The 12,616-nt window shown below is 35.1% G+C and overlaps 1 protein-coding gene across 1 annotated transcript; it reads right to left on the bottom strand.

The window, feature by feature from the left end:
• Positions 1-1,897: 1,897 nt before the first annotated feature.
• On the bottom strand, positions 1,898-6,132 carry LOC131643313 (sodium/proton antiporter 1-like). The gene is made up of 10 exons (XM_058913501.1): positions 5,623-6,132; positions 5,053-5,229; positions 4,796-4,924; positions 4,248-4,424; positions 3,896-4,002; positions 3,474-3,594; positions 3,203-3,264; positions 2,784-3,089; positions 2,408-2,702; positions 1,898-2,315 (listed from the first exon to the last, which is right to left on the bottom strand). Exons 1-10 carry the CDS (start codon positions 5,869-5,871, stop codon positions 2,196-2,198), a joined length of 1,743 nt encoding a protein of 580 aa, XP_058769484.1. The 5' UTR covers positions 5,872-6,132; the 3' UTR covers positions 1,898-2,195.
• Positions 6,133-12,616: the final 6,484 nt, after the last annotated feature.

Below are 12,616 nucleotides of genomic sequence, written 5' to 3'. Positions count from 1 at the left end.
CTAATACAAGACTTGTAGCCGAAGATGATGAACTAGAGAGAAATGAGGGCTCTCTAGAATATTGGTAGCTAATATAAGACTTGTAGCCGAAGATGATGAACTAGAGAGAAATGAGGACTCTCTATCAAGGTTGTCAGAATCGAGTTTTTACCTTAACTCGTTTTACCTAGGTAAAATCGTAGAGTTTACCTCATATTAAAATTATATTAAATTTATATATACGACGTCTATATACTAATATAATATTCTAAATGCATTAATTATTTAAAATTTTAACTTAATTATATAACAAAAATATACTATATCATCATAATAAAGTATAATATTCACAAACATGTATCAAACTACATAAATTGTCCACTAAATCATAAAATATAATATCCAAAAGATTATAAAAAAAATAGTTTCATAAATTTTTCAAGTTCAAAAAAATAAATCTTTTCATCTTCAACTTAATCAAAATTCCAATCCTTCTACAACATCATCTTCATTAATTAGAACATTCATATTCGACTTGATTAAATCCATCTCCAAATGTTAATTTTTTTAGTATTATAACCAAGATATGAATGTGAATAAAATTAAAAATCCATAGAGAAAATTTATGGGCCGAAATATAACCTGTAATTTTTAACTTTGACAAAAAAAAGTAAAATCAGGTCAAAGAGTAAAATTTAACGATTTTACATGATTTTATACGATTTCACCGATTTTAGAAAGATTTAAATTACGTAAAATCGTTTCAGAATACAATTTTACATAAAAAGATTTTTACCTGCGATTTAACACGAAATGCTGACCTAGAAACGTAAAATCTATAGAGTTTAGGTTTTAAATCGAGATTTTAACAACCCTGGTAGTTAATACAAGACTTGTAGCTACTACTCTATATCTGTGAATGAAGTGATCTAAAGAAGAAAGATATCGAGATTGCGGCAGATGTAACAAAAGAAATAAGCTGCTGCTCAGAGAAAACGAGACATTACATTGACAAAGTAGCTAAATCACTTGGGTATGTTGAACTAACTTAAGAATTTGTTGTTGGAAAAAAGGAGAGATTGGGAAAAGCAATAGTGAAAAGAGTCGTAAATATGCGAGGCATAAAGAAAAGAGAAGGTAAAGCCTAGCAAAAAACAAGTGTCCCTAAGGGGTAAACGCAGTTTGTTGGAAATGTTACCGGCAAAGAAAAATCTTGAAGAAGGAAAAAGTGGGGAGAAGAAGAGGCGTGTGGAACTTACAGAACGAAGAGATGGTGTTGGAATCCTAACATTGCCAAACTCAATGAAAACCATATCATGAAAATGTGGAGGCTTGAGGAACCCTCGTGCAGATCAAGTCTTGTCAAGACTATTTAGAAAATTCCTACCTAGTGTTCTTGATGGAATGTAGGTTGTCATAGCAAGAAGTAGATAGAGTTAGAATCCATTGTGGCTACAATTCCGGCGTCTTTGTTGGATGTACAGGTCAGGGAAAAGTGAAAGCTTGTGCACTTGCTCTGATGACATATATGGGTTACTATGGTTTTTCTTGGGTATGTATAGCTTCCCATCAAGAGTGAAATAAGAAGAAAACTTGGAAGCTTTTGAAAAAGCTCTCTGCTATTGCCTCTGATAACTGGTTCTGCTGTGTAAACTTCCTTCACAACCTCAGAAGAGAATGCAGGTTTCACATTTATAGGAGAAGATGATAGTGTAAGAAAGTATATTTTCTATTGTGAGACTTGTTAAATGAGTATTGCAAAACTTAGATCAAGTTTTTCAAGTCATTATAGATCTTGTGATTTTATTTGAAACAATGAATATCTGTTGGAGCATTTCAACATACATGGACTATATCCCATGCATCACATTTAAATGTTCTACATATGTAAATATCACTTGCTGGGTTGTGTTTCAAATGTTGAATCCTCATGATACAAATACTTCAGAGCATTCTAACATGACAGAGGTTCATTGTAAAAACAACATACGGGGGCGAATCTAACGAGAGCATGAGAGGAATTAATCTTAACTCCTCAATCAAACACTACATCAATGGCCAATATGAGCTTATCTCACCTCAAGCTTTTACCCGATACACCCCCTATATATACGTGTATATCTATATATAAAACCTCTTGTCATGACAAAAATCATAACTTATGGCAACCATGCTTTTGATGTCATGGCAGTTGATATGAAGTCTGAATTCTCAACTTAAGAACCAGAGAGAAAAGGAACCTCAGCTAGAGTTGTTGGTATGGAGATGTTGAGGTTATGAAGGGCTAGATACGTAGCAATACCGGCAGCATAGCCTGCAAAAGCAAATCCACTAACCTGCAAAAGAGAATAAACGATGACAATTACGAAATATAAAGAAACATTTTATTCTATCAGATCAATAATATCAAGGGAAAAGTAGGAAGTACCTTTTTAAAGTACCAAAAGAAATCCACTTTTTCCATCCCCATGAATGCAACTCCAGCAGCTGAGCCAATAACTAACATGGAACCACCGGTACCAGCACAAAATGCAACCAATTGCCAGAACTCAGAATCTTGAGGGAAAGAAGTGACGTCGTACATTCCCATTGTTGCAGCAACCAGTGGAACATTGTCTATGATTGCAGATATGACTCCAATAGCACTTGCAATTAGTTCACTATTTTGGACATGAGCGTCAAGGTAATTCGCTATTTCCCGGAGAACTCCTGCTGCCTCCAGACTGCAAAATAACATCACCTTTTGATTGCAAATATAACCGATTAAAACAAGTAGCCAAAAAATTTATCTCCTTATTACCTACCTGCTAACAGATAATAGAATTCCGAGGAAGAATAGCGCTCCTTGAGTGTCTATCCTTGATAGAGCCTGTGGGACTTTAAGCTTTTGTCTCTTTTCAGATTCACCATAGTGAATAGCGTCGGTAAGGATCCAAAGCACGCCGAGTCCAAGCAGTATCCCCATGTACGGAGGCAAACCTGTGACGGCCTTGAACACGGGAACAAAAATCAAAGCGCCTAAACCCACCGAGAAAACAAGCTTTCCTCGAGGAGCCATCTGTTCAGATGACAGGACATTGGGAGATTCCGGCCCCTTCTCGTTAGCTTCACTGAACAGAAGAAAATGCAGCATGATCAAGTATGTTATTAAGTTACAATATGTTAAGCTAAATTTGACTATTTGAATCGGCTTTCTTGGTTGACTTTTGAAGTACAATAGTACCTTGTGAATGACATTAGGGCCAGTGGAACAGCTAGAGAAATGGCTGAAGGCAAAAACAAACCCTGAAATTAAAGAAAATGCAGTTAAGGAAATCTTAATTTAGGGCTTTAAATTATGTATTATTCATCACTATATCAAAGAATATTTTAGGGTGCCTCTAGTGATGAATTCATTATACATTTATACGACAAAAAATTAAGGTGTAGTTGTAGACAAAAATATTTCAGTCCAAATAGACGAATCACATTGTAACAATTTTTCAAGAGATAACCTTCATTGTTTCCACTGTAGTTATCTGACCATGTATCCACAGCATAGTAGTGGTAACATCGCCGATAGGAGTCCATGCACCGCCCGCATTTGCGGCTATTACAACAACAGCTCCAAGAATCCTGTCAACAGAATCCAAAGCAACTTCTTGAGGATTTCAATGCTGATTTCAACTTAAATGAAAAAGCAAACATGTCATATCATCTACGAATTATAAGCACTAGCAAAAATAAAGTATTCCAGCTAAGGAGCAGTCTCATCAAGCTATGGTGAACCAATGAATGAAACCATAGGTGAAGCATGAATGCTATGGTGGACCCATTCAATTATTATGCTATTTTAGAAAATATGGTCACATATTGAATACAGTAACGAGTGGGAAGAACATTACACCGAAAGTAAATAACATAACGACGCACATACTTTCGATACTCTGATGGAGGTACTAATTTCCGCAACAGAGAAACCATGACTATGGTGGATGTAAGGTTGTCCAGAACTGAACTGAGAAAAAATGTAATAAATCCAATCTGCATATTCAACTTTAGTTTGTCAAATTCCATTACTGCACAAGACATTGAAAAACTTGACGCTTGGTTTTGTCGACTCATCTTCTTATGATCTCTTTTATACTTTTATAAAACTTGACAATACTTAATGTGTGATGACTTAATGTAGTCAAGTATTCAAGAAATTCAAATTTTGCAAAGAGTTCGCTAAGAAGCATTCTAAGTATGGTAAAAACATGTGTAGTCAAAGTGGTGAAAGCACTTACCACCCAAAGGAGAAGGCGCGGGTTTCGAGTTTTTATATTGTCGGTAACTATCTTAAATCCTTGATGAGCATCAACTATCTCAACAATGGTCATTGCACCAAGCAAGAAGAACACTATTTCGCTGACTTCAGCAGACGCGTGTGATAGCTCCGAAACAGCTATTTCAGTTGATGGAGCCTACAGTACAAACAATCCATAAAAAATAAAAATGGCAGTGGAAAATCCAATCAAACGATCTATCTAGGGAGTAGGGAGAAAAACTGAACTTTGTAAACATGCAATCTACTCAAGAAATCTATAATATCCATTTTTCTACCTTTTATCCTGTTTTATTATACTATTAATATTAATATATACCAACCATATAGCTCTTTACTGTTCTAAGTTCTAAGCCATTTACGAAAAACTACCATAAAGTTCAAACCAGTCATAGTTACGCTACCATAAAGTTCAAATCAATCAATAATTATGCTGCCATAAAGTTCTTAACCAATCAAGCATTCACTGATATCCTCAAAAGTGAAGATACATATAAGACAGATATTTACCCCAATGCTACGTATCACCCATAAGCTTACAGCCATCAATAGCCCTACTCCACTTTTGTTGAAAGCTAGAGACTCTTCAAATATAATGCCTGCATATCCTATTACAAATAGCAATGCCATAGCAAGATCCTGCAGCGAGAAATCCCAAGAACTACCAACTATCAGAATATATCATATTTAGAGTTTTTTTCGTAAATGCGTGTACTTCATTGTGAAATTTAGCAGAAGCAAAATCAGGTAAAATGACAATAACGAACCTGATTAGCAGCCACCCAAGAATGGTTAATTGCTACTGTCCCAGTTGCAGCCGCCGCAAATATCGCAACTGCTTTGAGCAAATCAGTCTTGGGCTGATAATTGTCTTCGAAATCTTGCGAACTTGTTTCATCAACTGAGCATAAGGGATCACAAGTTCCAGATTCTGATGTCAAATCCTATTACCAAAATTAGTATATAAGAATCATATTCCGTAGCTTTGTAATAACAGTTATTAATTACCAAAATTAATCCTTTGAACTTGTACTCCTACTACTACCTGATCCCATGATTATTACTTTTTTGAAAGAAAAAAAAAAGTGAGTTCATTATAACACACCCAATTAATTAAGCACAGATTTTGAATCTTTGCTGGATTAGTAAGGTACCCACATGTAAATTTCAAATGAAAACGTTTGAATTCAACTAATTAAGCGCAAAAATTGAATCTTTACTGAATTACTGAGGTGCCCTTCACCTTAACCTTATCATGCAATTATGTAAAACAGCATGAAACATGAAAACTAGTAAACGAACAAGCAAAAGGGTTAAAAGGGTAATCACAGAAGAACCTGGTACTGTTGCTGGGAGCTTTGTGGAGGCTGAAATGAAGAGTTAGAATCTCGGGCTTTATCTTCAGCGCGTGCCAATACATTATTACGGAGTAACTTGGGATTGGGAAGTCCGAATCTGGTTCTACAAGAAGAAGAAGTGGTGAAGAAGGGTTTGGATTGTGTGGGCGAAGATTGAATTGAAGAAAGCCTTGAATTCCTCGAATGTTGGAACATGGACAAGTGTGTTCCGATTGAAAACGTAGCCATTTCTTTCTTCCAGTAACTGAGCCAACAATAATAGTGAAAGATTTTTTGCTAGTGTGATAAATAATGGAAGAGAATGATTAATTGATTAGTAGTTAGTAATTGGTTTCATTCATAGCAGGAAATAATAGCTTTTTGATTAGTAGCTTTTTTACTTTGTTTTTCGTTTTTCTGTGACCCGTGCTATCGATCGACTCAAGTAAGGGTATGGTAAGGTAAGTGCTAGTATCTAATAGATTTGATATTGGGAATGGAACCTTAATCTCATCGAAACTACAACTTCCAATATACTAGTACTATAATTTTTACATATAAAAATAGTCTTGAAATAGACACAACTGTGTTTTTTCACAATTTGTTTAGGAAATATCTTAGTCCACTCCTGGGTTCTCCCACTCATCATGCAAGTTATCTAAAATGTTATTCTCCTTTCGTAAAGTACTTTCAGAAATACTATTTTTCTGTTTAATGTTGTTTTATTCTGTAGGTGTATTGTGTATATACGGAAACTTCCGTAGACTCATCTACGGAAGCATTTGATGTTATATTCGCGTCATACTCTTCCTCCATCTATTCTTTAGTTTTCACATTTTCAAATTCTCCAAACCTCAAATATCAAACTTCACAAAACTTGTTTTCTTCCTCTTGAGTTCGGCCGATAACGTCAACGTCAACTACCAACACATTTCAACAACTTCCAAACTCAATTTAATCGGATAAATTTTCGACGTTTCAAGTTATTTTAGAGTTTTTGTAATAAAATTTGAATTCGATTTTTAGGTGAAGAAATGATTGGATAATTTTAGAAATATAGTTTACAGACAATGTAGGTAGTGTTTGTTGTGTATAACGAACAATCAAGCCACCAAAATGGGGTTTTTAACCTTCTGCAACAGTGACCAGACGCCATTGTTGTATTTTGGAGGTTTCAGAACCTTCTGTAGATGCATCTACAGAAGAGTGGAACGTTCGGTCATTCCGTAGATGCGCCTACGGAAGAAACTCAGTTATTTGAAACTTAAGGTACTCTCGTAGATGCATCTACGGAAGAACAAATATTTTTTCTTTCTTTTGTTGTCATAACTACATAGTATCTAACTCGATTTTATTTGTATCACAATGCAGACATTATGACTGACCATCCACACCGCATTATACATGAGAAGACGAGACAACATGCATCTGTGCAGTGTGAACGGATGCGTGTAGTATCGCAGGTGACTTATGGAGCTGTCATTTCAGATGATGTACCAACTACACCCGTTCTAGCCAGACCTTGTCCATTCGTTTCAATCGAGGGGTCTTCTCCATCCGTTCCAGCTGAGAGGCCTTCTCCATCTACTACTTCATCAAGGAGGCCTTGGGATGATGTTGAGGGTTCCTTACAAATGCCCTTCGCCCGCACACGTCAACGGGGCAGTTCTTCTACTTATGTGTTTGTGCTAGTGACGGCCGAGGCAGGATCTCCGGTGCCACCTCCTGAGTTGCACGAGGATGATACAGTATCGGAGCCTATTTGGTATCCAATGGGTTCTATAGATGCATCCTTGTTGACAGGGTATGCAGATCATTCAGCCAGACATATCTGGGAGGGGGAGGTAAATTTTCTTTGGTTATTACTTATTACTTTTTTTATTCAATTTATGACTTTGCTTAAAGTTAACAGTCTTTTTTTTGGAAAATTTCAGGAGAGGGATCCTCAAAGGTTCTACAACCACGGCCAAAAGATTGTCGCTCTCGCGCATCCTGGCGAGTCGTGGTTCCCAGATGTACTCGCAGCTTCTGGGCTGAGGGACCTTTGTCAGGTCGACTTCCATACGATCCATAATGAGATGCTGATGGCATTTGTAGAGAGGTGGCATCTAGAGACTTTCTCCCTTCACCATCCTCATGGTGAGATTACAATTACTCTTGACGATATTGCATTCCTCCTGCATCTACCAATCAGGGGTATCCTCCTTGGTCACGGTAGGATGACGAATGAGGAAGCGATGGAGATGCTGATTGAAGAGCTGAGGACTCATCCTGCTGACACACTTGAGGAGGTGGAGAGGACCCGTGGGGCGCACGGGAGGTTTCACTCCTTGCAGCGGATATATGATGTCAAGCTTTTTGCGGCAAATAAGGCTACTAGTGACGACGTAGAGGCGGATATACACAAAGAGCGGATGCTGAGATGTAACTTCTTATATTTGATAGGCACTCAGCTCTTTGTGGACACGAGCTTGACGTATACAGACGTCATTTACCTGACGTACTTATCGGATATCGTACGTGTCCATGAGTACAATTAGGGAGCGGCTACACTGGCGTACACCTACCACAGAATCGGAGAAGGATGCTTGTGGAAGACAATGATTATGGCTGGCAACTGTACTCTCTTAGTTGTAACAAACTTATATTCTTTTACATTTTCTCAAAGTTTATCATATATTTGCGATTATGTTTGATCACCGTGTTTTTTTCCAGGGTTGGATACTACAACAGTTCCCTGACATTATTGGTTGGAGAGAGGTTTCGGGTTACACTGAGGCCATGCAGCGTGCTAGAGCCTTCGTACTCCTCAAAGGGAACCCGATGTCGGATCCTACATGTCTTGATCGCATGGTTGTTGAGGACGTCTGATATGCCTGCTATGATGATCATCATGAGACGGTTTAGTGGGATGACATCGCCCTATATTTTGGATGGTCGGCTGTCAGTTTGACCATTATTGATCGTTATCTTCCGGACCGCGTCATCCGTTAGTTTAGCTACCAGGAGACGATACCCTGCCACCCTTTTGATTCTGCTCCTATCGCCATGACCCGTTGGCAGCTAGATGATGTCTTTTTACAGACTGGCAGCATCACATGGTTCTTGACGAGGCTCGGATGACCAGATCAGAGGTAGACTGGAGCTGCATTGACAGATACATCACCTGGTACTATAGAGTATCACACCCATACATGATTCCCACCGCACCTGAATCACCGCCCAGACTAGCCCATGAGGAGATCTTGCAGACTCATCAGGCTCTAATGGACCATACTGACGATGTTCTTCCTCGGTGTCATGAGATAACTAACATGGCACGAACAGACATTGCCGATGGTTTATTCCCTGAGGGTCTGATGGCAGACGTCTAGTGGAAAGTATCATTAGGGTGACAGATGAGGCATTTTTGTGTCGTACATACCATACCAGGAGAGGTGAGGCGCTTGACGGTAGAAGCAGAGTAGCTAGCAGACGGCGTGGTGGACGCAGAGGAGGAGGCGAGGCAGAGGCAGCGGAGAGGCGCAAGATGATGTCCGACACACACAGTAGTTATGCTTGTGATTTTTTATATCTGTATTTTTATTTTATTTATGTACGTTACTTTGATTATATATTCGACATTATGGCCGACGATTTATACGATGTAATTTTTTGGCGTACTATTTACTATTGGCTTTAAATTACATTACTTTAATTTATTATAATTTGAGTTTCCATTTTTTTTATAAAAATTGAGTTTTTGAGTGAAATGTATGTGATTTGAAAATATAGCATACTCTTCTGTAGGTACATCTACGGAACACTCTGTTTTAACACGTTCTGTAGATGTATCTACGGAAAAAAAACAAATTTTTTGAAAATAAAATACTTTTTGATGTGTATCTACGGAAGCAATAGGCATAATTGGAATTTCGCCAGGTGACTCAGAGATTAAGGAGTAGGTTGAGATTTTCTCTTTATTTATCACAATTGAATAAGAGGTTAAATATATTGTACGTTAAACTAATACTCTTTTTCCACTATCATTAAAAAAAATTATAACATTCAATTATGTCACGTCAGTATTATAAATAAAAGTGTAATTTAATAAGATACACATATTGATTGATTACAGTGTAATTTAAAGAAAATTTATTGGATAAATAAGTCTCATCATACTCCCTCCGTATTGATTACAGTGTAATTTAAAGAAAAGTTATTGTATAAATTTTCCTCTGATTTTATCTAAAAATCGACTGTTAAATTAGGGGGAGTACAAAGAAAATACGGGTTGAGCCCGGGCGCCTGCCCGGACTAGCTGGACCTTGGCTCCGTCCCTGATAGCAAGGATGGCCCTCGTGAACTCAACAAAGGGTGCATTTCCATGGCCAAGATAACAAGCAAAAGTACCAATATGGTTTGCATTATGATCCATGAACATACCTCCACAAGCTGTTTTGCTAGGAGTACCAATTGAAGTTTCATCAATATTGCATTCGATCTAATAAAAAATGAGAGTAATCCTCATGACTTCTTTGACTATTTAATGTGAGGATTAGGATGATAAATTTGTATCTTGAAAGCCTTGAGGAGAATAAAATCCGTGTTTGAGACAGTGGCAGATGCTTTGACTAAATTGCCTGCGAAAGAGACTTAAGACAGGATTTCAACAGATGTAGATTTCCAATTTGAGACAATGTTGATGAATTTAGCATTATTTCTTACTTTCTATATTCCATTGAGAGTGTTTGTGAGGGAAGATATCAAAATCAATCAAGATCGACTAGATTATTGGTTTTCCAAAATTCTCTTAGCACTCATCCGCCGACTTGATTAATGGATATAAATTAATTAGAGTAGCTACCAATTCCAAATATTATGAGCCTAAATGAATTCAAAGAAAGGATGTTGCAAAGTTTCAAAATTATTTTGACAAAGATTGCAAATACAGGTCATATGCAGACCTGCATAAGTGAGCCTATCATCTGTAAGCAACTTACCATGAATGAGCCTCCAAAATAACAATGATCTCTATGGAGGAATTACCTTTGTTTCATATCATTTTTCCCCAATAAATAGCTTCAGGCATGTTAGTTTTATGGATATCTGATTTTTTAGGGTGAGTTGTCCATCATCTGCAGAACATCAAACTCTCTAGTCCATTACCTCCTTGGAGATAATCACACCCCTTACCTAGATTTCAATAAAAAAATTAAGTCTTCTTTAAATTAATTTTCTTTTCCTTATGATTTTTATTGTCAATGATAATTAACTTTAAAATTTTTATTATTATTCATTTTATGAATTTATAATAGAAATTAAATTTTAAATAGAATTTTGTATCCACTTTACCAATTTTCCAATCTTTATTTTATTTTGTAATGATTCATATTTTATGATATGGTCTAAAAATATGTGTTAATGATATTGTGAATCCAAAATAGAGACAAGTTTTTATTGAAAGTTTAAATATATTAAAATGAATTAAAGTGTTAAAAAATTAGGAAATTTCTTTATCCACCTCCTTATGGGGTTGATCCCAGCGAAAACTTCAATTTGTCTCTGCTTCGAAGATGTATCTCCGAAATAATTTTTTTCTAAATTTTTCAGACTTCGGAGATGTATCTCCGAAAAAATCCCAAAAATTGAGATTTTGATTAATTCCGATATGCATCTCCAAAAAAACCTTCCAAAATTAAAATTTTTGGGATATTAATTAATTCACATATCATAAATTTGATATAATTTATGAGTTATGAATAATAATAATTATATATTTTGCTATAATTTAGGAGTTATGAATAATAATAATTATATATTTTTATTCTGATTCATATTTTAAAATTTAAAATAATTTTAATTAAAAAAATTAAAATAATTTCAATTACAAAAAATTTAAAATAATTCCAATTATTAAAATGTAGTTATGAATAATTTCAATTCATGTTTCTACGGTTGATAATAATATTGAAAGAGATCAAGTAAGAATAATGATAATAATAATAATAATAATAATAATAATAATAATAATAATAATAATAATAATAATAATAATAATAATAAAAAATCATTTTTCATAATAAATTATGATAAAAAAAGTCATTTTTCATAATTAATCATGATAAAAATATAATTTTTCATTTAGTTTAAAAAAAATTGTCTAAATTTTATTTAATGAATAAATTTTATATTTAATTTTATATAATTCAAAATTTAGTTATGAAATTAGAATAATTTTAATTTATATAAGTTAGTAAAATAATAATTTTAACTTTAAAATTGTTTAGAAAATTTTGATTCACCTTGATTTTACTGATTCAGCTTATTTTATTGATTCAACTTGATTTTATACCCTATTAATTGTATTGATTCACCTTGATTTTAATTTTTTAATAATTATTGAATTTTTTTTGGAAGTGTATATCCGAAACATTCCAAGATCAAAAATGGAGATATTTCAGATATGCATCTTCCAAGACATCCCTCTCCCAAAAAAATGGTGTTTTCGGAAGTGGATCTCCGAAAACACCATTTTTGTTGTGTTTTCGGAAGTGCACTTTCGAAATCAACTTTTTTTCAAAAAAAAATAATTTCGGAGATATATCTCCAAAATATAGGGGCATTATGGAAAATTCGCTGCGAGTGACAAAAAAGTTAGAGGGTGGATAAAGAAATTTCCAAAAATTAAGAGTAGCTTATAAAAAGAAAGAGAGGATAAGAGTTTAGATTGATTAGTTATATGATACATTTTATTAAATAAACAAAATTTATAATTGTTTCTAGGTAAATTCTTAGGTACCGATACCTTGATTGGACAAGGATACCGGTACTCAACTAAACTCAAGAGTACCGGCGTGTTCACCTTGTTTCTATTAGGAGTATTTAACTTCTCAAATTTCAAATAAAAGATATTTTGTTGTTCTATAATAATAGTTTGTTCCGCAACAAAAAGTAAAACAGAAAAGAAGCCACGTAAGCATTAACGAGTGAGAAATATGAATGGCCATGGTTT

The sequence above is a fragment of the Vicia villosa genome, linkage group LG1, assembly GCF_029867415.1.
Source record: "Vicia villosa cultivar HV-30 ecotype Madison, WI linkage group LG1, Vvil1.0, whole genome shotgun sequence".
Classification (NCBI taxonomy): Eukaryota; Viridiplantae; Streptophyta; class Magnoliopsida; order Fabales; family Fabaceae; genus Vicia; species Vicia villosa.
The sequence above is the reverse complement of the archived record's forward strand: the minus strand, read 5'-3'. Positions and strand labels throughout refer to the sequence as shown.

Bases quoted from the DNA above. Each gene is read 5' to 3' on its own strand.
- LOC131643313 (XM_058913501.1), bottom strand. From the start codon at position 5,871: ATGGCTACGTTTTCAATCGGAACACACTTGTCCATGTTCCAACATTCG. The intron at 5,230-5,622 runs GTTCTTCTGTGA...TTTTGGTAATAG, and splicing joins GCTCCCAGCAACAGTACCAG to GATTTGACATCAGAATCTGG. The intron at 4,003-4,247 runs GTAAGTGCTTTC...TTGAATATGCAG, and splicing joins CGCGCCTTCTCCTTTGGGTG to ATTGGATTTATTACATTTTT.